Source organism: Encephalitozoon intestinalis, chromosome III (assembly GCF_000146465.1).
Source record: "Encephalitozoon intestinalis ATCC 50506 chromosome III, complete sequence".
Taxonomy (NCBI): domain Eukaryota; kingdom Fungi; phylum Microsporidia; family Unikaryonidae; genus Encephalitozoon; species Encephalitozoon intestinalis.
Window position 1 is genome coordinate 81,533 of NC_014417.1, and position 21,596 is coordinate 103,128.

Genomic DNA, 21,596 nt, shown 5'->3' on the forward strand with positions numbered 1-21,596 from the left:
TCTGGGAGAAAAGGGGGAGAGACAATGAATAGGAATGCAGTATCACGAGTTTGGGCTGAGCCATAGGAAGTAGAGGCAAGGAGATGTAGAATAGCCTGAACTACGGGGAGTTTTGAGGCTCTTGATTTTTGAGAAAAATGGATCCCTACGAATGGGGGTTGACTTGAAACGCCTAAGCGAGCTGTTCACGGTGAGATTTGAGAAGGAATACCGGACATATGGGGAATACTTTGGAGATATTATACACCTTTCCAAGGATTCGGGGCTTGAAGAGATGTTTTGCAAGTATGAGAAGAACATTTTGAATGAGGAAGATATTCTGGGATATATCACAAGCAGTAGTCCCAGTAATCTGAAGCATTTTAGCAGGATTTATGAATATGAAAAGGGCTTTTGCAAGAGGACGGCGGTGTTGCTGCTGAAGAAGAGATATGAGGAGGAGGAATATGACAAGAACGCAATCTTCCAATGCATTAGAAAGCTGTCCCACTACCTTGAGTTTAAGTTTGTGAAAGATATTTGTGACGATGAATGTCTGGCGTTTATTATCGGGGAGTACGCTCGGAAGCATGAGTTTGACGAGTCATTTCTAGACGAGATTGCAAATTTCTTGCCATCAGTGTTCCTGGGATACACACAGTTGAACGGTCTTTTGCTTGATTCCTTCGAGAGATCATTTGAGAAAGTAATAAGAAAAAGCTTGGAGATTCTTTGGGTTGTCGATTGTTCGAATAAGAGAGTGGCCCGGGCCATTTCAAGGAGCATGGAGAAGAAAAGGATCTTTGAATATCTTGCAAGTAACAACTTGGTTGGGGAGGACCGGCTAGGAGAGATGATGAGTGTTGTTGGGAGTGTTAATGCCCAGATGTTTCTTAGCGATGGGGTTTTTGGGAGGCTTGAAGAGGAGAGAGCAGTGAAGTATCTCGATGGTGTTTCTGTTGAGGATGTTATTGAGATTGGAATACTTGGATGTGAATGCCGAAGATTGTATAAGATTCTTCCACGGGTATTTGAGAAGAGGAAGGAGAGTTTTATGAAAGATGGAAGGATTGTCAATGTTCTGCTCCTTATGGTTTACTACAATTCCAAAATAAGATTTGGAGACACACTCGGACTTCTAGGGCCTTCTCTAGAGAGAGAGTTCCTAGAATACAGGGAGAAAGAAATACGGAAGATTGTTGTGGATGTTGACAAAGACAGTGGAGAGATAAATGAGAAGGAGGAATGCTCTTCAGATTCTCTGGGATTCTTTTCTGAAGGAAATGAGTTCCGATTTGTCAGGGAAGGAAAGGCTGGGAAAAGAGATATCTTGGAATACTTGAAGGAAATATGGAAGGAGGAAGGAGACTTTATTAAGAATGTTAGGAGGAAGCTAGGATTTGGATGTTTTCTTGGCAACCCTTCAAAACCTACCTTTGACCAACTGTTGGAACTTCCAAACTACTACTTTGTGGAATCCCTCAAAAGATATAGGAATGAGTTTCTGGACTTGCTATTGGAGTTCCATGAGATAGTGGTTCCAACCAGCCGAAGAAGGAGTTTGATTGGAAAGAAAATTATATCCAGTGGATACAAGGGGCTCTTTATCAGATATCTCATAAGAAGGAATAAGTACTTTAAGGTTGAGGTTGAGCTTAGCATGTGGTTGAAAGAGATGTCACCCGAGTACAAAATCAAGTATTTTTGTGATTATCCGATGGCTCTGATTGGAAGGGAGAGCCAGGTGCTCGAGGGTCTAGGAAGCAACATCTATATGTTATATCCTGTTGTCTTAGAGTTGGAAAGAAGAAGCGTAGCACAGGAAGTGATTGATCAGATCAAAAAGCACATGATTGGGGCGGGCAGCTTTGGCAAAAAGAAATGCGAAGAAGCCAGTAGGTTAGAGGAAGTCAAGAAGATAAAGGAAGAAGAGTCTACCAAAGGTAGAGAAAGCAGAAAAGAAAGCGTTCTGGAAAAGAAAGCAAATGAATGGGAAGAACAGACAAAGAGAACAAGAATGGAGGGCAAAGAGAAAGAAGAGAACATTTATGACGACAAGTATCCCATTGAGAAGATCGACCATGTTCTTTTCAAGAAGAGAATAGGATTTATATGCAACGAGATAAACAAGAGGATTTTGAATGGGAACGGGCTTCAGAGAGCAGGAAGGGTTACCTCGATACTGGTTCGGGACAGAGAAATGCTTGAAAGGATCCAGTCGATCCTGAATGGGGTGAATAGATTTGGAAAGGATCTTACAAACTTTGTAAGGTTCCTTGCATTTTTCCTCTCTTATTGCAGAATGGAAGTAGATATGTTGGACACAACTCTTAAGACTTTGAAGAGGTACATCTCTGAAGAAGAGGATGATTCTGTTTTGTATTTTGTGTTTATGAAGATACGATTGGAGCAAGTGGAAAAGTTGGTGGTGGAATTCAAGGAAAACAGCTTTGGAGTTATTCACAAGGCGATGTGCGATCGAATCCAGGGGGTCAAAGAAGGAGAGGCTAGAAACATGGTGGAAGGCTGTGTGACAGTTAGTACTAATGTTGTTCCTGGAGCAACCAAGAAAAAAAGAGGAGGAGGAATAGGGCCCGACACAGTTGAAATCTGGGACTACAAAGGACAGACGGAGAGGATCCAGAAGATTGTTATGGCATTTCTATCTTCGGGAGACGAAAGCATGCAGTACTTGGGCCTGGAGGGCTTGAAGGCATTGGGACAAAGAGTGGATGTGGAAAAGTTTCTTGATTCGAAAAGCGATCGGGTTGTTGAAACTGCATTGAGTATGGCAATAGAAAGAGGAATCACATGCGACGTTAATGAAAAACTTATGAAAATACTCTACAGAAGGGGGAGACTAGACAGTCTTGGGAAGATGTGTCTCAGAGCTGTGAATATAGACGCCTTGGAGAAAGAGGATGTTGACAGGATCTACGAGATGTTCTTCATCGATCCAAAAAGTTACCTAGAGATCTTGCCAAGAATTTTAGAGAGAGGCTACGAACTATCCGAAGATATAGCAGTGGAGCTGACAAGGTTATTGGGGAGTAGCCAATGCGATGAAGTTCTTGGGAATTCGATGAAGGCCCTGAAGAATGTTGAGTACACAGCAGAGATGGCTTTTGAAGGAATCCTTGCGCTTGAAAATGCCAAGTTTACTCCAAAAATGTTTCTGGTGGAGAAGATATGGAGGTCTCCGTCCAATCTTAGTACACGGGGGTTTCTCAGGCTATGTGTTTGTGTGTGCAATGAGGAAAACTATGCTGTACTAAAAGGACTCCTACAGATACTAAAGAAAGGAGGTGTTCATGCAGACATTGTTGAAAAGTGGAAGAAAAACAAGTCGTTAGATAGATTAATGGCGAGAATATATCCTCTATGCTTGAAAGACAAGATATATTATCGAGATATCCTAGACAGTATGAAGAAAGATGCAGAGGAGTGGAAATTTATCAATGAATTCTATAGAGATGAGCTTGAGGCTGCAAGGCTTGTGGATAAGCATCTGTCAGAAAGCTAGAAAGTGCATCTTTTTCTGTGCTTGTCTAAGGATGCATTGTAGGCATATTCCTTGCCGCATGAGCACTTAAAGGGCTTTATCAAAAGATGGGAAGATCTTATATGGGCTAGAAGGTTCCCCTTCTTACTAAACTCAAACTTACAATATTCACATATATGTTTCTTCCTCCTACCATTAAACACTTTAACATGATGACTCTCTGTATGGACATCGAACCAAGATTTCTTTTTGTACTCTTTTCCGCAGATGGTGCATCTATACTTCAGACATGTCTTCTGGTGCCTCTGCAACCTGTCTTTCGTGTGGCACATGTACCCGCATCTTTCGCATTTGAGCTCTGGAGGGAAGTGCTTTTTCTTGTGCACAGAGAGGTGGCCGTTCTTCATGTAGGATTTCTCACACATGTCGCATTTGTAGGGTCTGTTCTTTGTGTGTGAGTTGAAGTGGTCGTTGAGCTTGGATTTTCTTGAAAACGACTTTCCACAGCCTTCAAAACAGCAGTGGAAGATCATGGCTGTCAAGGGTCATACGAACCAAAAAATTTAATGACTACTAGCCTCCGTGGATGGTAGAGATAAGAACGATGTGATCTCCATACTTGACCGGGCTTTTCTCTCTTCCTGTTATCTCCCAGTCCATCTTGTTTATGATGCAGATTGTTCCATTCACAAGCTCTCCACAATTGTCGAAGTAGCTGTCTCTGGTTTCTCCATATCGGCTAAACAAATACTTCAGAGCATCTCCAACTGTCGATATCGATGAATTCTCTATTTCTTCCTTACTCAGCTCTATCTCCTTGTTGTTCAGTTCTACAACACTTGCCCCATTGAATCCAATTCTCATTTCTTGGGTCTCAGGGATCGGGTGTTTTCATTTGGTGAGAGGCTAGAAGCAGGCTTTGTGGATCTCATCAAATTTGTCGTCCAGAGATTGGCTTTTGAAGACTCCCTCCTCCAGTGAGGATGATATAAGGGCTGCAGCAAACACACAGTGGATTCTTTCCAGAAATGGACGAGGATTTCTTTTGGAATGGATAAACAGTGATTTGTATCCAGAAGGCATCATATACACACTTATCCTCAGGTTGCCGTGTCTTTCCAGGCAGTCGAAGTAATTGGAGTTTGTGGATAGTGTTTTCCAGCCCAGTGTGTCTATTGATCCGTAGATCAGAATGATGAGTCTGTAGTATTCCTCATTGCTTGTTCTACCATACATTCTTTGGTAAACAATGTCATTCTTCTCTGAGATTATGACCAAAAGCTCTCCCATGGGTTTCCAGGTTCTGTTTAGTTTCTCACAGGAGCATCCTTGGTTTGTTGGAAGAAGAAGGTAACAGGAAAAAGAAGCCACAGACATGTGGAAAGCTAGAAGTATTGCTGTGTGTGGAGAAGACTGGCCAGGTTTTATTTGAAGGAAAAATTTGCCCTTCAAATGAGAGAAATCATACACTTGCAGACAGGACAGTGTGGAAACCAGGTAGGATGCAAGTTTTGGGAGACAATCAGCGGGGAGCATGGGATTGACCAGAGCGGGAGGTATGTTGGGACATCTGACAACCAGCTTGAGAGGGTGAATGTCTACTATAATGAGGCATCCTCGAAGAAATACGTTCCACGAGCAGTTCTGATTGATCTTGAACCTGGAACCATGGATGCAGTTAGGCAGGGGCCATTTGGAGAATTATTCAGGCCAGACAACTTTGTGTTTGGGCAGAGCGGAGCAGGAAACAACTGGGCAAAGGGACACTATACGGAGGGAGCCGAGCTTATTGATTCTGTGATGGATGTGGTTCGAAAGGAAGCAGAGTCGAGTGACTGCTTGCAGGGGTTCCAAATCACACACTCTCTCGGAGGAGGAACGGGAGCAGGGATGGGAACTCTCCTTCTGTCGAAGATAAGAGAGGACTTTCCAGACAGGATGATATGTACATTTTCTGTTGTTCCTTCTCCAAAGGTAAGTGACACGGTTGTAGAGCCGTATAATGCAACACTTTCAATCCATCAGCTGGTTGAAAATGCAGATGAGACCTTTTGCATTGACAACGAGGCACTGTACGACATATGCTTCCGAACCCTAAAGTTGAACAACCCTGGGTATGGGGATCTGAACCATCTTGTGTCCTTGGTGATGAGCGGAGTGACAACGTGCCTGAGGTTTCCTGGGCAGTTGAATGCAGATCTTAGGAAGCTTGCAGTCAACATGATTCCATTCCCTCGGCTGCACTTCTTTGTTGTTGGATTTGCTCCTCTGACTGCTGTAGGCACACAGAAATTCAAGACCTACTCTGTCTCCGAACTCACACAACAGATGTTTGACTCGAAGAATATGATGACGGCATGCGACCCAAAGAAGGGAAGATATCTCACTGTTGCAGCAATGTTCCGAGGAAAGATCTCGATGAAGGATGTGGATGAGCAGATGTCGATGGTACAGTCAAAGAACAGTTCTCTATTTGTGGAATGGATTCCAAGTAATGTGAAGACGGCAGTCTGTGACATTGCACCGACAGGCCTCGAAATGTCTGCAACATTTGTTGGGAACACAACATCCATCCAGGAACTCTTCAAGAGGATTTCGGATCAGTTTACAGTGATGTTCCGAAGAAAGGCCTTCCTGCATTGGTACACAGGAGAAGGAATGGATGAGATGGAGTTCTCGGAGGCCGAGTCGAACATGAACGACTTGCTTTCTGAATATCAACAATACCAGGATGCAACAGTCGAGGATGCCGAGGAGTTTCTAGTTAATTAAAAGGTTAGTCGTATGTCTCTCTAGTTACAGATGTGTGGGAGTTCTTGATTTTTTGTCTTATTATCGGTATCATGACTGATAGGTGTGGCAAATGAAACAAGTTTTGGACTGTTGGATTTATTGTCCAGGCCAGACGAAACACAGTGATGGCATATCTGCTGGAGAAGGCAAATGGATCTCGCTGTGTGCTCGAAGCCATCAAGGTCGAGCCATTTACGCAGAAGCAGTTTGCAGACATGATAAAAGAAGCTCATGTAAGATCTCAGGACTATTACCTTGCAAGAGTGCAGTGTAAGAACATCTCCGAGGACGGGAAGAATGTATACTATTGCTACGATGCCAAACAACTCTGTAAATACATATTCGAAATGGTAATTTCCACAGAAGGAAGAAAGATAAGGATAAAGAACTTCAAGGATCCGATAAATCAAGAGCAGATCCATGAGATCAGCTTCTTCAAGCTGAGATACGACTCAGACACTCCTCTGAAGGCAGAATATGTTGGAAACCAAGCGAACTTTCTTGAAAACAACTGCTTCCGCAGCAAGATATTTTACCAGGAAAATGCTCTGGATGCCCTGTCTGTGAACTTCCAGTTTGGCCCACAGAAGAAGAAAATACCAATCATCAACAAGAAAAAGATATTTACAGTGCTCATGATGGTTGTCGTGATCCTGGCAATAGGAACGTTGGTTTCCATGGTGGCAGAGAAGGGGTCTCAAAAGGCCTCCCGCCCTCTCAAGCTCTCGATAAACAAAGGAAAAAGTATTTAATAAACGCCTCTTCCACACTTAAGTCTTTCTTCCAAAGAACGGAGCAAACTTCAGTGCAGGCGGCAAGACAAAGAATCGAATGCTTGATCCACGAATCACAACCTCTTTCCTCGGTATGCAAGAGCTGTTGGAAGTGACAACAGCATCAGTCAGGATAATGTTCATATAGTCGTCGACTTCTTTCATCTGTCCCCTATACATATCTCCGCTGTTGGTTTCTACAGTAACAACAAATCCCTGTGCCTCATGAAGTAGCTTCAAAGGAATCGTTACCCCCATAGACTGGGGCAAACAATTCATTGGAGGATGATCCTAGACTTTTAATTGTTTTTTTTTTCTTGTTCCTTCTCCTTGTTGTCGACGTACCAGGAGCTGTTACGCAGATTCCTATTCCTCCTGAATGGATTTGAATCGCTCTTCCCCCCAGGATTTTCCGATGGAATATGTCTAAACGCATCCAATGGAGGAACATATGCCTTTTGGGTTCCCGAAGAGTGGGGATTTGGAGGCCTATACACCTTGGCTTCCTCTCCTTCGCTTCTCCAATGTGCAGATCTGGTAGGCTTGGGCATGGGGACTTCAATCTTTCTACCAAGCTCTTCAATCCTCTGAGACAGGCCCTTTCTTGCCTCTTCAACAAGGTCCAAATATGCTCTGAGCTCCTCTCTCTTAGTTTTAAGTTTGTTTTCTTTCTTCTCAAAAGCCTCCTTTGCTTCCTTGTTCCTCTTCTCGTACCAAGCATCTTCTATTCCCTTTGCATTTTTCATGTAGTATCGAGAGTACATCTTCACCTTCTTATAGGCCGAAGAAAACCTATCGCGGAACTTGACTGTCTTTTTTGGACGGCTTGGCTCTTCTTTCTTCACAATCTTCTTTTCCTCGGAAATCCTCTTCCTTTCTATCACAGGCTTGGAAGCTGTCCTTGTTCTTTCTTTGTATTCCTCTATGATTTCAAACACTTTCCTCTCAACCGTCTTGTACTCATATTGCTCTATTAAAATGTATGTCCCATCAATACTAAACCTAAAATCATTCTTCTTCATAAATGCAATCAGATCCATGTTCTCCTCTACCAGAACCCTTTTTCCAACACATTCCGAGTATTTTCCCCACATCTCGAAATCAAACTTCCTTCGTATAAGAGTGTTTCCAGACACATCTATTCCAGAACATCTTTTCTCTACATTACTAAGAATCTCAGGCAGATTCAAAAGCCTGGATTTGCAGAACAATTTCTTCTGCTTGTCCCCTTCGTTCTTGAGAAGTGCGTACGAACATAATGTGCGAAAGTCTTCAATGCTGCATTGCTTCTGTATACACCTGGGCTCCAATGATGTAAGAATATTGATCACATTGACATATGAAAATAGCATACCCGACTCAAGGAAAAAGCTGCCAAGAAGCTCCATATACAATATTGCTGTATTGCTTGATGAAAACTTTCCCATCGACGTTACGATCTCACATACCTTCTCACATACAGCATAGGATTCATACAATGCCCCTCCTTTGCTTAGAGTCCATCCAAGACCCAGGAGAACCTCAAGAAATGTCCCATACATCCCTTCCTTTGTAGACGCAGGCATCTCATCATACATCTTGTTGAAATACTCAAAAACCCCCTTGCACTCTTCAACACTGTATCTTTTCTTGACCGACTCGACCCATGGCATAAGCACCCCAGCCATACCTCCATACAGTCTGTTCCGAAGAAAGTGGTTACCAAACACCTCATAAACATCCGACTCCCAGTCGTTTCCTCTGCTGGAAAATGCATTGTAAAACTTTTCCACATATCCAGGATTATATTTATGCTCAATCAGAAGCTTTTCCAGACTGTCTGTAGATCCCGATTCTTTAATCTTCTGAGAAACACGCATCACATCATCGCTTACTACTCCATCCTCAGAATCCATCCTGGGGCTAAAAGATTCATGCATATTCAACTCCAGGATATCCCTTCCAAGGGAACATCTAACTCCACTTCATCTTATTAACAACTTCCTGCATAAGAGAACTTGCCACCCCGTTTAAGCCACTTCTGACCCCAAAGCCCCGTCCGTTCCTTATGCCACAAGTGAAAGACGCAATAAATGGTGGGGCCAGATGTCTAATCCATCCAGTGGCCCTAATTGCCCTTAGTCCATAGTACAGAGACGAATATATCATGGCGTGCTTTGCCAACTCCCCTCCTCTCCTTAGGGAGAGTCTAGAATGGGGCTGCTCCTCCCTCTGCTTAAACATGCTACTGGCAAATGCCATCGAGCATCCAATTGCAAAAGAGTTCCCAGTTGTCTCGAAGATAACTAGAGCATAGTCTCCAATGCTCATATGTGGGGTTCTGCCAAAGCCCTTATCTCTCAAACCACACCCATGAACAGAACAACAGAATACCTGAAGCACATAGACAAGAAGACACAAGCTCCTCCAACTTCAAAGAGCGAGAGCTTCTACGACACCATCAATATAAAAATAAAGAGGATAGAAAAGAAGCTGGAGAAATCCCTTTCCTACAGAGAGATACTCAAGGTGGAAGAGGAGTTCAATACTCTTTCTCTTGAGGTTCAGCAAACATTGGATACAATTTCTGTAGAAGGCTCAAGTGACCTTATCCTTCACTTTGAAGGAGTCAAGAAGATTATTTTGATGAGGTTGCAAAGGGTCGAGAAAAAACTCAGAAACCTCAAGGACTCGAAGATAGGAATGAGCATTGATCTCGAGCCAGAAAGGCCGCATACATTTAAGAATGTAGAAGAGGTCCAGATGATGGAGGAGGAAAACAAGAGGCTGGTTGAAGGATACAACATTGAGGGATACAGGCTAACAAGAAAAAGACTTCTTGAGGTCGAGGCACTCCAGGACACAATTTTCCAGCATCTGACTCTTCAAGACGAGAGAATTGACAGCATAGTAGACCTTACCTCAAGGGCAGGGAAGTTTGTTTCTTCAAGCAACGAGGCACTGGGGAAAACAAAGAATTCTGGAAAGTTTGCTCGGAGATTTCTGTTTATTCTATTGCTTTGTTTATCCTTCGTTCTGTTGTTCCTCCACTACTATTACAAGTAAATTCAGCCTATCAAAGTTCCTTTGGAATATCTACTCCTCCTTTCCAAGAAGGATATCCACAACACTTGGATCTTCCAGAATTTCATGGATCCTTGCCATGTTACTGAATCTATCCTCGACTATTTTGCGAAAGTCGAAGTTAGGCATTTTGTTTTTTGCAAAGTTTATTACAGGGACCGTTATTGTTTCGTTGTCTTCTCCCACATCTGTGCACTGCGTGGGAGAAAACCTTCTGTGCTCTTCTGTGTTGCTCATTCTTATCGAATTGGCCTCTCTCCTTTCCTGTTCCAGGCGTCCTGGTGACTTAATCTCACTGTATCCATGATCAAGCTTCTCAGGAATGATCCACTTGAAGGTATTTCTTTCCAAGCCACTTCCTCCATTTCTGGAACTCGAAGTCGGGTAACTCCCATCTGTCTCCATCACCGTCTTTTCTATTTCCTTGATCTGAACCAGATTTGCTCCCCACGAGACTTTCTTTCTTCTCTTTGGCTTCAAGTCCTCTCCCAGCTCCGATTGATTCTTATCATCCTTCAGACTCTCGGCACAGGCCACGCTAAACAACCTCTTGAGGCCTGTTTTTTCAAGTTGGTCTTGAGTAAATCCCGATCTTCTTAGTAGCTCAGAAGGCTCTTGAGCCCCAGGATAGAGAACATCAAAGCTAAGGTTTATGAAGTCTACATAGAAGGGATGCTCCACAGGAAACACTCCTCCCTCCAGGATTTCTTTGATTACACTCTTCACTCGCTCTGGAAGAATGGCTGGATCCTCAATTCCAAAAACCCCCTCGATCTTCCCAATCACCTCAGACTCTTTCATGGAAGGGCCATTCCGGACTCGCTTTAGAGATTGCCTGGAAAATAAACAGCCCTGCAGCCATATGAAGAAGTTTGGGAGGAAAAGAAGGTCGATCTGTAACACCACCTACGAAGACGTCCGAAAAACATTTGACGATCTAAAAAGAAAGATTGCTGATTCGGGCCGCCTTTCTTCCAGTGGATTTTCCCCGGCTACATCACCAAGGAGTGTGAGCTGGAGAAAGGACTATCCATGTGACCTTATCTCAAGCTCCGGCGATGATCTGGAGGACTGGAGCAGCTTTATTAGCTCGCACAACTCTGAACTTGGAGATAGAAGTGGACCCAGAACTCCAAGCCCTGGAAGCGAGGCACAAGAAAGTATTGCAGTAAACCATGGAATCCTTAGCTCTAGCGAAACATACGACGAAAGTCTGGGATTCAGTAGCTTTCTTGAGGAGGAATCTAAGAAAGCATCTCGAATACAGAACATAACATTTAGAAGAAAGAAGGGGGAGAACGGGAATCTTTTGGAACTGGAGAAGTGCAACATCGATGCTCTTCAGGAAGAAAATCTCGAGGTGGCAGCACTGAAAAAAATCTCATTTGACAGAATGCCAAAGAATGTCAGGAAGATTGGGGAGGCAACATTCAGCGAGGTGTTTAGCGACGGCCTTAAGGTCTACAAGATTGTTCCATTAGGGGACACAGATGATGAAACGTCTCTCGAGTCGTTTCTGAAGGAATCGGCCATATTCAAAACCATTTCCTCGGAAGACGGGGTGTGCAGGCTTAAAGATGTGTTTTTGGTTGAAGGAAAATATCCAGAGGAATATTTGAAGGCATGGGACGATTACGGAGAGGAAGAAAACGAAAGACCCTCGAAATACTCGGACTCTCAGAAGTACGGTGTGATAGTGATGGAGGACGGGGGAGAAAGCCTGGAAAGCACTAAGTTTCAAGGGGCAGAGGAGATGGACCGATTTATTAGGAGGGTTATAGAGATACTGGCCAACCTGGAGGAGAAGTACGAGTTCGAACATAGAGACCTTCATTGGGGAAATATCTTGATAAAGGAGGACCGAATAAGCTTGATTGATTTTTCTCTCAGTAGGCTGAAGGATGGAGATTCTGTGATATTTAGCAACCTCAACGACAAGCAATGGTTGTTCGAGGGAGACGAGGCTTTTGATATCCAATTCAAGGTTTATAAGGACATGCTCAAGCTGTGTTCTGGATGCTGGTCTCGCTTTACTCCCCAAAGCAATGCCCTGTGGATCCGATACCTTGTTGAAAAGACATTTGGAAAAGGAAGGTTCAAGGGGAAGAAAGACCTAGTCTCACAGTACTTGTCGATTATAGATAGCAGCACATCAGCAAGGGATATAGATGCAAAACTCAAGAGGAAGGAAGTACAATAAAAAAGACCTTTTATTGGTCTAGGCTCATTCTGCTCTTTACTTGCCTAAGAAACTCACCTGCATTCAAGATTTCTGTCGATCCATACATGATTGGAACTCCTATCCTCTCCTCAAGAAGTTTCAGGGTTTTCAACTCTGTGTATGTTCCCCCTCCTATGCTAAATACAACAATCCTTGAGATCTCGCTTGCATATATATTTTTGGACCCGGTGGAATCAATCAACTTGAAGCCCGAGTATATCTGAGACTTGATATCCGAATAAATAGACTCCACAAGAGATGATATGGGGGTCTGCTCCTTCACCGGGAGAAGCTTTTTGACATTTCCCATAAGACTAGTGACCATCTGCGAGTAAAAGGCCCCTGTCTTTTCCGGCCGGGCGCTTTTATGCTTCCTGAAGAATTCAATCACCTTCGACTTTACCTTCCTCTTCTGAAGCAAGGGATCTATTAGATCGAAGTCCTTGGTGTTAAGAAGAAGAATGGCCAGCCTCAGTATGTCCTCGTCGTCGCCCTTCTCGGATAATTCCATCAACTCCTGATCTGTGTATCTTCCCTTCTCGACCTTGTAGAAGTCGTCGATCGCTCTCTTTTTTATTATCTCAACCATCTCAGAGCATATGGATATGTGAGCATTTACAGATTCATTTCTCTTTGCCAGCTCCGGTGCTTTATCCAGGGCCTCTTGGATCACCTTCTTGTCGGTCTTCTCGTCAATACTCCGAAGGGCCATTTCCTTTCTGTACTCTAGAAGCTCTTTCTCAACCCTTTCAACAACAACAGGGAAGTATTCGTTACTATTCCCCCTCCAGAGTTCGTCCTCTGGATCCAGATCAAATACCTTCCCACTTTTCAATGTTATCTTATTCGACTCAAACTTGAAGAGGTCATTCATTAGTGCACTATAGCTCCATACATGTTGCACAGGAGTGCTTACATCGTAGTTTCGATTCATAAGAATCAGAAGAGGCCTTTTCCCTGTCTTCTTGATGACACCAGTGTTTTTTATCTTTGCCTCAAGCATCTTTGCTATTTGGATGCATGTTTCGTCATCCAGAGTTGCCATAAACGGAACTTCTCCAAGAGTCACAAAGACACTCATAAGAGACATCACCATTCCTCTCCACATGTCTGTGTTCTCAATTCCTGCAAAGCTGTCCTTCATCTCAAGAGTAAACAGATCGTCTTGCAAAGCAGTGAAGTCCAGAAACTGGTCGAAGACAGATCTTACTCGAAGCCCAAGACCTCTCTCCGACAACCTGAGTCCTAGGTCTTCGAGCTCTCCCCGGCCAACAGATGTGGTGAAGTTAAGGTAGTATTCAGAGTAAAGCTCCTTAAGGATATCCTCAGCGATTCCATCTGCCTTCTCAACAAAATACACAGCAGGGGTGTTGGAGATGGGATGTCTCCCCTGAGACACCAGGAAATGGGTTGTTACACCGCACTCCCTGAGCTCGTTGACCTTCATCAAAGGCCCAATAATATGCTGTGCTCGAGCGTCAAGAACCAAGACCTTCCAGGGACTGTTTGGCATTCCCAGAAATGCCTTTATCTTCTGTTTCTGGAGCTCCCTTAACATTCGGGGTATTGTGGCAGCCTATTTTCTAGAAAGGTTGCAAGATTTCTTTTTGAAGGCTGTGGTCCTTGCTGTTGAAGAAGTCCTAGGTATGTGAATGGTTTGATCCTGTCTGCCCGAGAAATAAATCTTTTTGTTATCCCTAGAACTACTCCAATAGGACAATGACAACAGAGATTAGAAATATAAAGCTGGTTCAGAAGATAGCGTCTGGGGCTTTTGGAGAGATATTTATTGGCCAAAACACAGTGACAAACCAGACAGTGGCAGTGAAGCTGGAGAAGAAGGCTCACTATGGCCAGCTGAAGCATGAATATGGAGTATACAAGGCGCTTGGGAGCATCCGTACCCCAAAGATTTACGAGTATGGAAAGATCTTGTATGAAAATGTATACGTCAATGGAATGGTAATGGAACTGATGGGCAAGTCTTTGGAGCAGCTGTTTGTTGCATGCAACAGGCATTTTTCCCTTAAGACGGTACTGATGATAGGAGAGAAGATGATTGACGATGTAGAATATCTGCATCACAAGAACTATGTACACAGAGACATTAAACCCGATAACTTTGTGTTTGACGTCCGAGGAGATAAATTGTATCTAATAGACTACGGGCTAGCGAAAGAGTTCCGGAATCCAATGACATTCAAGCACAGAGAGATGAGAACAGATAAGTCGTTGACGGGGACAGCGAGATACGCTTCACTGAGGACACATCAGGGATATGAGCAAAGTAGAAGAGATGACTTGGAAAGCATTGGATTCTGTCTTGTGTATTTTCTTAAAGGAAGGCTTCCTTGGCAAGGGTTGAAGGCCAAGACAAAGCAGGAGAAGTATGACAAGATACGGGAAAGCAAAGAGGGGATATCGTTGTATGAGCTGTGTATGGGGCTCCCGAAGGAAATTCATTCTTTTTGCTTCTATGTGCGGAACCTTGGGTATGAGGATATGCCGAATTATGCATATTTAAGGACACTGCTCAGCGATGCGCTTCGGCAAAGAGGCCTAAGGAACGACGGGGTGTTTGATTGGGTGGCCAGAACGCCCTCTGACTCCTTGGCGGATCTGGAGATCCTGTGAATAGGTGAATAAAAGGATACTGCTGTTTGGTTGGGGAAAATGTTTTTAGACGGTGGATGGGTTTGGCCATGGAGACCCATCGGGAAAAGAGAGAGACTTTGAAAAGGATGTTTCAAGAAGAAGGGTTTGTTGTTGGAGACGGACTGAAGTATGGGGTTGATCTCCTGCTATACACAGACAGCCCGTCGAAGGTGCATTCGAAGTATGGGGTTCTTATAGACAGAAAACACAGTCTTTTGGACATTGTTGGGGTTCAAAGAACATGCACGTCTGTCAACAAGATTTTAATTGTGGTGTTCTTTGATGGGGCTGAAGTTCGAATGGTAAGTGTTGAGAGGATGGAACTTGGGGGTGGAGGACATGAATTTTCAGCAGACGAGCTCGATGTTTGAGAGCGGAGCAAGTCTTGTAAAAAATAAGGTTTCTAGACCCCAAATGAAAAACAATGAAGAGGTTGAGATAGACGAGTCCTTGTATTCTAGGCAGCTTTATGTTGTTGGGAAGGATGCAATGAAGAAGATGATGAATAGCAGGGTGCTTGTGATGGGACTAGATGGGCTTGGGCAGGAGGTTGCAAAGAACATATGCTTGGCAGGAGTAAGCAAGGTGACTCTGTTTGACGACAGGATAGTTGAGGAGGAAGATCTGTGCACGGGATTCTATCTTCGTAGGGAAGACATAGGAAAGGCAAGAGATGCCAGCGTCGTAGAGAAGTTCAGATCAATGAACGAGTATGTGGATGTGAGTGTAGCCAGCGAGGTGAACAACTTTGAAGGATATGATGTTGTTGTAGTGTGCAATGAGGGCTATGGAGAGCAGATAAAGCTGAATGAGATGGCTAGGAAGGACAAGTGTATGTTTGTTGGATGCCAGGTAAGAGGGCTGTTTTCACAAGTATTTTGCGACTTTGGAGCAGAATTTATCTGTGTTGACAGGACTGGGGAAATACCGATGAGTGGAATGATCAACGACATAAGTGAAGATGGAGTGATGACGGTTGTTGATGGGCAAAGGCATAATCTGGAGGACTACGACATAATCAAGATAACCCAGTGCGAGGAGTATGAGGGCAAATACTTTCGAGTTAAGGTGATTTCTCCCACTCAAGTGATGCTGCAGGGTGTTGATGGAGTGCGGATGTTTGAGGAGGAAGCCGAGTTCAAGGCGGAGAGATTCAAGAGTGTGTATGGAGGAGATTTTGAGCAGCAGAAGAAACCGAGCATGATATCGTTCAAGCCTCTTGGGCGGACAATTGATGAGCCAAGGATCCTGGGTTTCAACTATGAAGTTGAGGAAAGGAACCTTGTTATTCACAAGTGCTTTGTTGCTCTTGGAGAGTATATGAAACAGAGTAAACAGACCCCGAGTGGAGAAGAATTTCTGTCGTTCTTTGTTAGGAAGTACAAGAGCCATTTTGAGTTTGAAGCGCTAATAAGATCTTTTGGAAGGCAATGTGGGGGGACTCTTATGCCAATGTGTTCTGTGGTTGGAGGATTTGTGGCTCAGGAAATCTTGAAAGCTGTGGGAAGCAGGTTTACACCCTTACACCAATTCTTCTATTTTGACGCAATGGATGTTGTTCCTGGAGATCCCAAGGATGATGGGAAGGACTACGGAAGATATGGGCCGATGGTAAGATGCCTTGGGAAGGAATGTGTTGAGAAGCTCTTCAATCTCCACGTCTTCATGGTTGGAGCAGGAGCCATTGGATGTGAACACCTGAAGAACATGGTTATGTGTGGAATTGGAAGCAGGGGAAGAGTAAGTGTGACAGACATGGACGCGATCGAGCAGTCGAATCTGAACAGGCAATTCCTATTTAGATCTGGAGATGTTTCAAGTATGAAGGCTGAGATTGCTGTTGGAAAAGCCATCGAGCTGAACGAAGATTTCCTGAAGATTCCCTTGGAAAGAGGCGAGGAGAAGCTTGAAGGAAAAGATGTTTCTGAAATGACAAATGGAATGTCAGGGTCGGGGCTTCCGTATTCTAACCTTGTTTACTACAATCTGAAAGTGGGAAAGGAAACGGAATCAGTATTTAGTGACAGGTTTTTTCAGTCTGTAGATGTTGTAGCAACTGCACTTGACAACGTGGATGCAAGGATATATGTTGATGGAAGATGTGTTGTGAATAGAAAGTTCATGGTGGATGCAGGAACATCTGGAACAAAGGGGAATGTGCAAGTTGTTGTTCCGTTTCACACAGAGAGCTATGGATCCAGTCAAGATCCACCCGAAAAATCGATTCCTCTGTGTACCATCAAAAACTTTCCATATGCCATTGAGCACACCATTGAATGGGCAAGAAGTGAGTTTGAGTTCAAGTTCCATGACGAGATACTCCTGATAAAAGAATACCTAGGAAGAGAGAAGAAGAATGGAGGAGAAGGAAAGGAAGAAGCAAGCAATGAGACGATGGAAGACATTGTTGAGAAGACACCCAGAAGCGCCAAGGAATGTATTCGGAACGGAATCCTTCTTTTTGTCAAGCTCTTCCATACATCTATTAAGAACCTTATAACAGCATTTCCTCCGGACTCAAAGACAAAGGAAGGGCAGCCATTCTGGATGCCTCCAAAGAGGTCTCCGGTGACAATTAGCTTTGACGTTAATAACAGCCTTCATGTCCTGTTTGTCCAGAGCACTGCAAATATATTCAGCTTCAACTTTGGAATTGGAGAACACATATCAAGAGAGATGGTTGTGGATTTTGTAAAGAACGAAATCCTAGTGGAAGAGTTTTCGAGTGCGGTAGACAATATTTGTGTAGAAGAGTCGCCACGGCCGCCCGTTGACCCGTCTGCCATAACACCTTGCACATTTGAAAAAGACGACGACTCGAACTTCCATGTGGATTTCCTGTATGCTGCAGCCAATCTAAGGGCAATGAACTACAAGATAAAGCAAGCAGACAGACTTACTGTGAAGGGGATTGCCGGAAGAATCATCCCAGCCATAGCAACCACAACCGCCGTTGTCTCTGGACTTGCCATCCTGGAGATGATCAAATATGCTCTAGGCGTGGAGCATACAAAGCATAAGAACTCATTCCTCAATCTAGCCCTTCCCTTCTTTGCAAGCACGGATCCTGTGGAACCTATGAAGCAGCTGTATAAGATCGAAAACAAGAAATATACATTTACACTATGGAACAGGCTGGAGTATAAGGATTCCAAGCTGGGGACAATCCTCAAAGCTTTTGAAATTCAATTCAAGAAGAAGATATCGATGGTCACTGCCGAGAATGCCTTGATCTACTGGGACTTCGATTCGAAGTATGCAGACAATCTGGAAAAGACTGTTGGAGAACTGGTCGGCAGAAAGCCGGATGAGCTGTTTGTCATGCTGGATGTGATAACAGACGACGAAGAAGGAGAATTCCCCAGAATAGTAGTTGTCTTTGAATAAAGCCTTTTCTTTTCCCTGGCACAGAGCTCATCTATGAAGAAGGCTTACGAGATATGTTCTTTAATAATCACCCGGAACAAGAAAGAGCTTCTCATTCCTCGGGATTCAGGCCGCTTGGTCATCATGGTAGTGCTTTATATGGTATTTGAGGCCATTATTGTTCTTGTATTTCTTGTCGCATCCGCCAAATGGACAAACATAGGGCTTGAATATGTTCATCTTCTCTTCGGAGTGGCCTTCTTTCATGTGATACTTGAGGCCGAAGGAAGACGTGTATTTCTTGTTGCACCCCTCTATCTCGCATGCATACACCCTCGTTTTTGCCTTCTGTGCCCTGGAAGACGAACTTCCAGCCCTTTCCTCTCTGCAAGGGGACTTGGGCCCAGAAATCCCACGGACGTCTATTAATCCATTTCCTGAGACTCCCTTTCTCCACTCCCTGTCTCTAACACTCTTGTGGATGAATTCATAGTCGAATCCCAGAGTATCCTCCTCCCAAAGCTCTTCTGTGCTTTGAGTCGATAGGGCGTATTTGTAAAGGATCTCCTCTCTCTTCAGTAAGACATCCTCCAAGTAAAACTGATGCATGTCCATCATATATCCTATGTCTTTATATCTCTTTACCCTCTCCTCAAATCTTTTTTCCTCTATCTGGTACAACTTTTTCAGTCTACTTGAATCGTTCATTCTCATCATATGGTTCCTTGGACGGTTAATTATTTTCCTAAATGTTATTGATCCCGCAATATTCATTTGGATGTCTCCAGAAGGCTGCCATATAAGTATATGCTACAATCGTGCTCTCCTCTGTCCTCCTAGCCCAGACATCCAGCTCTAGCATTTTGCAAGTTGTCTATATTGGCGAAGTAAGAAAAGTCTTTCCGTATTAGCTAAATAAGCCCAATCGTTTATTAAATCATCCTCTTGAGGAGATTCCCCAGCAGGTCCTGGTGATTCCCAACAGACCCTCCATCGTTGAAGTTCCTGGATTTCTTACCTTTGAATCCTCCGCGCGGCGGGCTAAGGTGGAACGGGTACAGGAAATTGTTGACGTCTCTGAACATCTCGGTCCCATTGTAGATGTGGTAAACAAGCTCCTCGATGCACTTGATCTTTCCATCAAACATATCCTCAATAAACTCGTTTGTGAGCTTGACACGAGCATTTCCGTTCCTCCCCGTTCCCCTTGTGTACATCAGCTTCCTCAGTAGCTCCATATCAATTGTTCCAAATGCAACATAATCCTTGATTATATGAAGCATCCTCTTTGTCGACTTGTTGTTTTTGACGAACATGCAGGTATTGGTCTTCTTCAGTCGGAAAAGCTGTAGAACCTTCTTGACCTTTGGAGGACATCGGAGCTTTGATCTTATCAGGATCACCACAAAGAACTCTGCCTCCTTTGGGACATAAAATCCTTCTTGAATGCTTGCCTTCTTCTCAAGGATTTCTCTTTCCTGCTGGTAGTATTTATCTAGGAGCTTCTCGGTAGTGGCCTCGGCATACTTTGCATTCTCCTTCTTCCTCTCCATAAACTCTTTCTCTTGTCTCGTCTTTATCCCTGCCATCTTGGCCTGGTATTCCTTCTTCCTGATAGACGACTGCGGAGCCTCCCTCATTGCTACTTCCATTTTCAGGGCAAATTTTTACTTGAAATTCTAATACTCCATCCACGCTCATTCCCCTTCAAAGCCATAAATCTGCTTATTCTTATTTATTTATGGTTTTCCAGTACTCCTCCATCTCTCTAAAAAAGATAATAAAGTCCTCCTCAACATTCCACAGCCCGTTGTTTTTCACGTCTTCCAGGCTGCAGCCTTCGGAAACATAGAAGTCCGTTAAAAACATGCATTTTCCCTTAGGAATCTTCTCGACAGTCATCTTCTCAAACAGATAACTGCATCGTGTTCCCAAAAGAGAATGAAAACTGTTGCTTGCATTTGTTCCAATTATTTTCCTCTCCTTAAGTTCTAGGAGTATCACCGATTCTTTGAGAGACCTAGCCAAATCAATAGCATCGACAACATGTGCCAGATTTCCAACACTTATGAAATACTTAATGCTTTTGTTTAGATCATTTACACATTCTTGGATATTGTCAATTGCTTCTTTCCTCTTCCAATTATCTTCTATTCCCTTAGCAAAAAGTATATCCGACCATATAAACGACAGGTTTGGGACTTGAGCATTTCGGACATTCATCAAGTCCAAACACTTGAGGACATGTGGATAGAAGCAAAAGTATCTGCACAAAAACACAAATATTAGAAATATCTCATAATTCTCGGGGAAGTCTTTCCTGTGCTTGAAGGATAAATACAGGGCCAGTCCAAGATATGAAGCCTTTCTAGACGATATCAAAACAGCAATGATCATCTTTGTGTTGAGTACTGACTTGTTCTTGGTGTATATTTCATATGCCCTCCTTAGAACTTCCTCGTCAAATCCCTTCCTTGCCAACTGTATTAAGCAATCGATGGTTCCGTCGGGATGGTTTTCTAGCCCAACCATTCCGCTAATGAACTCTATTTCCTTAAAGCATATCCTCGACCTTAGTAGCTCAATAGCCTTGTCTTTTTCTTTGAACCGATGGAGAAGGTAGTACTCGTAGTTCAGGCTTTCTCTTCGAGGAAGCTCTATATTATTGTTCAATGCATGCTGATATAAATCCCAATCATCTAAATGGTCTAGGAGAAACGCCATACATTCCAGATCGGTCTCCTTTCCAAGAAGCTTAGGATGGCCATGTATGTACGCCTCTTTGAGAGTGAGATAATAAAGAAAGTCCTTAAAAACAATTCTCTGGACATAATGGTCCATTTCCTTTATCAGCAATCCTCTCTTGTACAGCATCCAAATGAGATTGCTCTTGATGGTGGAATTCTTCAGAGATTGAAGGAGAAGATTCTTCTTGGCCTCATCTTCCGGACTCCCCAGGAAGTCGAGGAGCAAGGAAGTCATAAGGAACATGGGGTTTCTTGGAAAGAGCATTCTCCCGAGTTCGATACTATCTTGTATATCTCCAGCAAGAAGCTTCTCCACAAAGGTCTTTTCCAAATCTCTCTGGCCGGATACTAATCTTTTCAGGAAGCCTAGCTGTTTCATGTGCCTAGGGTTTCAAATTTTGCAGCCTATTTCTACACAAAGACAAGCTTCTTCCGAAGACATCACTGCTGGATATCCAGCCATGTCCTCTTTCCAAAGCTCCAAACCTTTCTGCTCA

General features: G+C 43.6%; 19 protein-coding genes across 19 annotated transcripts; 8 read left to right on the forward strand and 11 right to left on the reverse strand.

Moving 5' to 3' along the window:
* Positions 1-151: 151 nt before the first annotated feature.
* Positions 152-3,502, forward strand: Eint_030670 (uncharacterized protein; the record flags this gene model as incomplete). The annotated part of the gene is made up of 1 exon (XM_003072525.1): positions 152-3,502. One exon carries the CDS (start codon positions 152-154, stop codon positions 3,500-3,502), a length of 3,351 nt encoding a protein of 1,116 aa, XP_003072571.1.
* Positions 3,499-4,014, reverse strand: Eint_030680 (zinc finger domain-containing protein; the record flags this gene model as incomplete). The annotated part of the gene is made up of 1 exon (XM_003072526.1): positions 3,499-4,014. One exon carries the CDS (start codon positions 4,012-4,014, stop codon positions 3,499-3,501), a length of 516 nt encoding a protein of 171 aa, XP_003072572.1.
* A 40-nt stretch (positions 4,015-4,054) lies between these two features.
* Eint_030690 (ubiquitin-like protein) lies at positions 4,055-4,345 on the reverse strand (the record flags this gene model as incomplete). Its single annotated transcript, XM_003072527.1, has 1 exon — positions 4,055-4,345. The coding sequence occupies one exon, from the start codon at positions 4,343-4,345 to the stop codon at positions 4,055-4,057; it is 291 nt and encodes a 96-aa protein (XP_003072573.1).
* Positions 4,346-4,387: 42 nt separating this feature from the next.
* Positions 4,388-4,771, reverse strand: Eint_030700 (ER-Golgi tethering complex TRAPP subunit protein; the record flags this gene model as incomplete). Its single annotated transcript, XM_003072528.1, has 1 exon — positions 4,388-4,771. The coding sequence occupies one exon, from the start codon at positions 4,769-4,771 to the stop codon at positions 4,388-4,390; it is 384 nt and encodes a 127-aa protein (XP_003072574.1).
* Positions 4,772-4,933: 162 nt separating this feature from the next.
* Eint_030710 (beta tubulin) lies at positions 4,934-6,253 on the forward strand (the record flags this gene model as incomplete). The annotated part of the gene is made up of 1 exon (XM_003072529.1): positions 4,934-6,253. The coding sequence occupies one exon, from the start codon at positions 4,934-4,936 to the stop codon at positions 6,251-6,253; it is 1,320 nt and encodes a 439-aa protein (XP_003072575.1).
* Positions 6,254-6,399: 146 nt separating this feature from the next.
* On the forward strand, positions 6,400-7,026 carry Eint_030720 (uncharacterized protein; the record flags this gene model as incomplete). Its single annotated transcript, XM_003072530.1, has 1 exon — positions 6,400-7,026. One exon carries the CDS (start codon positions 6,400-6,402, stop codon positions 7,024-7,026), a length of 627 nt encoding a protein of 208 aa, XP_003072576.1.
* An 18-nt stretch (positions 7,027-7,044) lies between these two features.
* Eint_030730 (small nuclear D3-like ribonucleoprotein) lies at positions 7,045-7,305 on the reverse strand (the record flags this gene model as incomplete). The annotated part of the gene is made up of 1 exon (XM_003072531.1): positions 7,045-7,305. One exon carries the CDS (start codon positions 7,303-7,305, stop codon positions 7,045-7,047), a length of 261 nt encoding a protein of 86 aa, XP_003072577.1.
* A 41-nt stretch (positions 7,306-7,346) lies between these two features.
* Eint_030740 (uncharacterized protein) lies at positions 7,347-8,942 on the reverse strand (the record flags this gene model as incomplete). Its single annotated transcript, XM_003072532.1, has 1 exon — positions 7,347-8,942. The coding sequence occupies one exon, from the start codon at positions 8,940-8,942 to the stop codon at positions 7,347-7,349; it is 1,596 nt and encodes a 531-aa protein (XP_003072578.1).
* Positions 8,943-9,000: 58 nt separating this feature from the next.
* Positions 9,001-9,357, reverse strand: Eint_030750 (uncharacterized protein; the record flags this gene model as incomplete). Its single annotated transcript, XM_003072533.1, has 1 exon — positions 9,001-9,357. One exon carries the CDS (start codon positions 9,355-9,357, stop codon positions 9,001-9,003), a length of 357 nt encoding a protein of 118 aa, XP_003072579.1.
* Positions 9,358-9,399: 42 nt separating this feature from the next.
* On the forward strand, positions 9,400-10,092 carry Eint_030760 (uncharacterized protein; the record flags this gene model as incomplete). Its single annotated transcript, XM_003072534.1, has 1 exon — positions 9,400-10,092. The coding sequence occupies one exon, from the start codon at positions 9,400-9,402 to the stop codon at positions 10,090-10,092; it is 693 nt and encodes a 230-aa protein (XP_003072580.1).
* Positions 10,093-10,122: 30 nt separating this feature from the next.
* On the reverse strand, positions 10,123-10,911 carry Eint_030770 (putative bis (5'-nucleosyl) tetraphosphatase; the record flags this gene model as incomplete). Its single annotated transcript, XM_003072535.1, has 1 exon — positions 10,123-10,911. The coding sequence occupies one exon, from the start codon at positions 10,909-10,911 to the stop codon at positions 10,123-10,125; it is 789 nt and encodes a 262-aa protein (XP_003072581.1).
* On the forward strand, positions 10,910-12,310 carry Eint_030780 (haspin Ser/Thr kinase; the record flags this gene model as incomplete). Its single annotated transcript, XM_003072536.1, has 1 exon — positions 10,910-12,310. The coding sequence occupies one exon, from the start codon at positions 10,910-10,912 to the stop codon at positions 12,308-12,310; it is 1,401 nt and encodes a 466-aa protein (XP_003072582.1).
* A 10-nt stretch (positions 12,311-12,320) lies between these two features.
* Positions 12,321-13,889, reverse strand: Eint_030790 (synaptic transmission and general secretion Sec1-like protein; the record flags this gene model as incomplete). The annotated part of the gene is made up of 1 exon (XM_003072537.1): positions 12,321-13,889. One exon carries the CDS (start codon positions 13,887-13,889, stop codon positions 12,321-12,323), a length of 1,569 nt encoding a protein of 522 aa, XP_003072583.1.
* Positions 13,890-14,050: 161 nt separating this feature from the next.
* Positions 14,051-14,965, forward strand: Eint_030800 (casein kinase 1-like protein; the record flags this gene model as incomplete). The annotated part of the gene is made up of 1 exon (XM_003072538.1): positions 14,051-14,965. One exon carries the CDS (start codon positions 14,051-14,053, stop codon positions 14,963-14,965), a length of 915 nt encoding a protein of 304 aa, XP_003072584.1.
* A 68-nt stretch (positions 14,966-15,033) lies between these two features.
* Eint_030810 (tRNA-intron endonuclease) lies at positions 15,034-15,357 on the forward strand (the record flags this gene model as incomplete). The annotated part of the gene is made up of 1 exon (XM_003072539.1): positions 15,034-15,357. One exon carries the CDS (start codon positions 15,034-15,036, stop codon positions 15,355-15,357), a length of 324 nt encoding a protein of 107 aa, XP_003072585.1.
* A 43-nt stretch (positions 15,358-15,400) lies between these two features.
* Eint_030820 (ubiquitin-activating enzyme E1) lies at positions 15,401-18,373 on the forward strand (the record flags this gene model as incomplete). The annotated part of the gene is made up of 1 exon (XM_003072540.1): positions 15,401-18,373. One exon carries the CDS (start codon positions 15,401-15,403, stop codon positions 18,371-18,373), a length of 2,973 nt encoding a protein of 990 aa, XP_003072586.1.
* Positions 18,374-18,478: 105 nt separating this feature from the next.
* Positions 18,479-19,066, reverse strand: Eint_030830 (putative transcriptional G2/M transition repressor; the record flags this gene model as incomplete). Its single annotated transcript, XM_003072541.1, has 1 exon — positions 18,479-19,066. The coding sequence occupies one exon, from the start codon at positions 19,064-19,066 to the stop codon at positions 18,479-18,481; it is 588 nt and encodes a 195-aa protein (XP_003072587.1).
* Positions 19,067-19,284: 218 nt separating this feature from the next.
* Positions 19,285-20,004, reverse strand: Eint_030840 (60S ribosomal protein L7; the record flags this gene model as incomplete). Its single annotated transcript, XM_003072542.1, has 1 exon — positions 19,285-20,004. One exon carries the CDS (start codon positions 20,002-20,004, stop codon positions 19,285-19,287), a length of 720 nt encoding a protein of 239 aa, XP_003072588.1.
* A 79-nt stretch (positions 20,005-20,083) lies between these two features.
* Eint_030850 (uncharacterized protein) lies at positions 20,084-21,478 on the reverse strand (the record flags this gene model as incomplete). The annotated part of the gene is made up of 1 exon (XM_003072543.1): positions 20,084-21,478. One exon carries the CDS (start codon positions 21,476-21,478, stop codon positions 20,084-20,086), a length of 1,395 nt encoding a protein of 464 aa, XP_003072589.1.
* Positions 21,479-21,596: the final 118 nt, after the last annotated feature.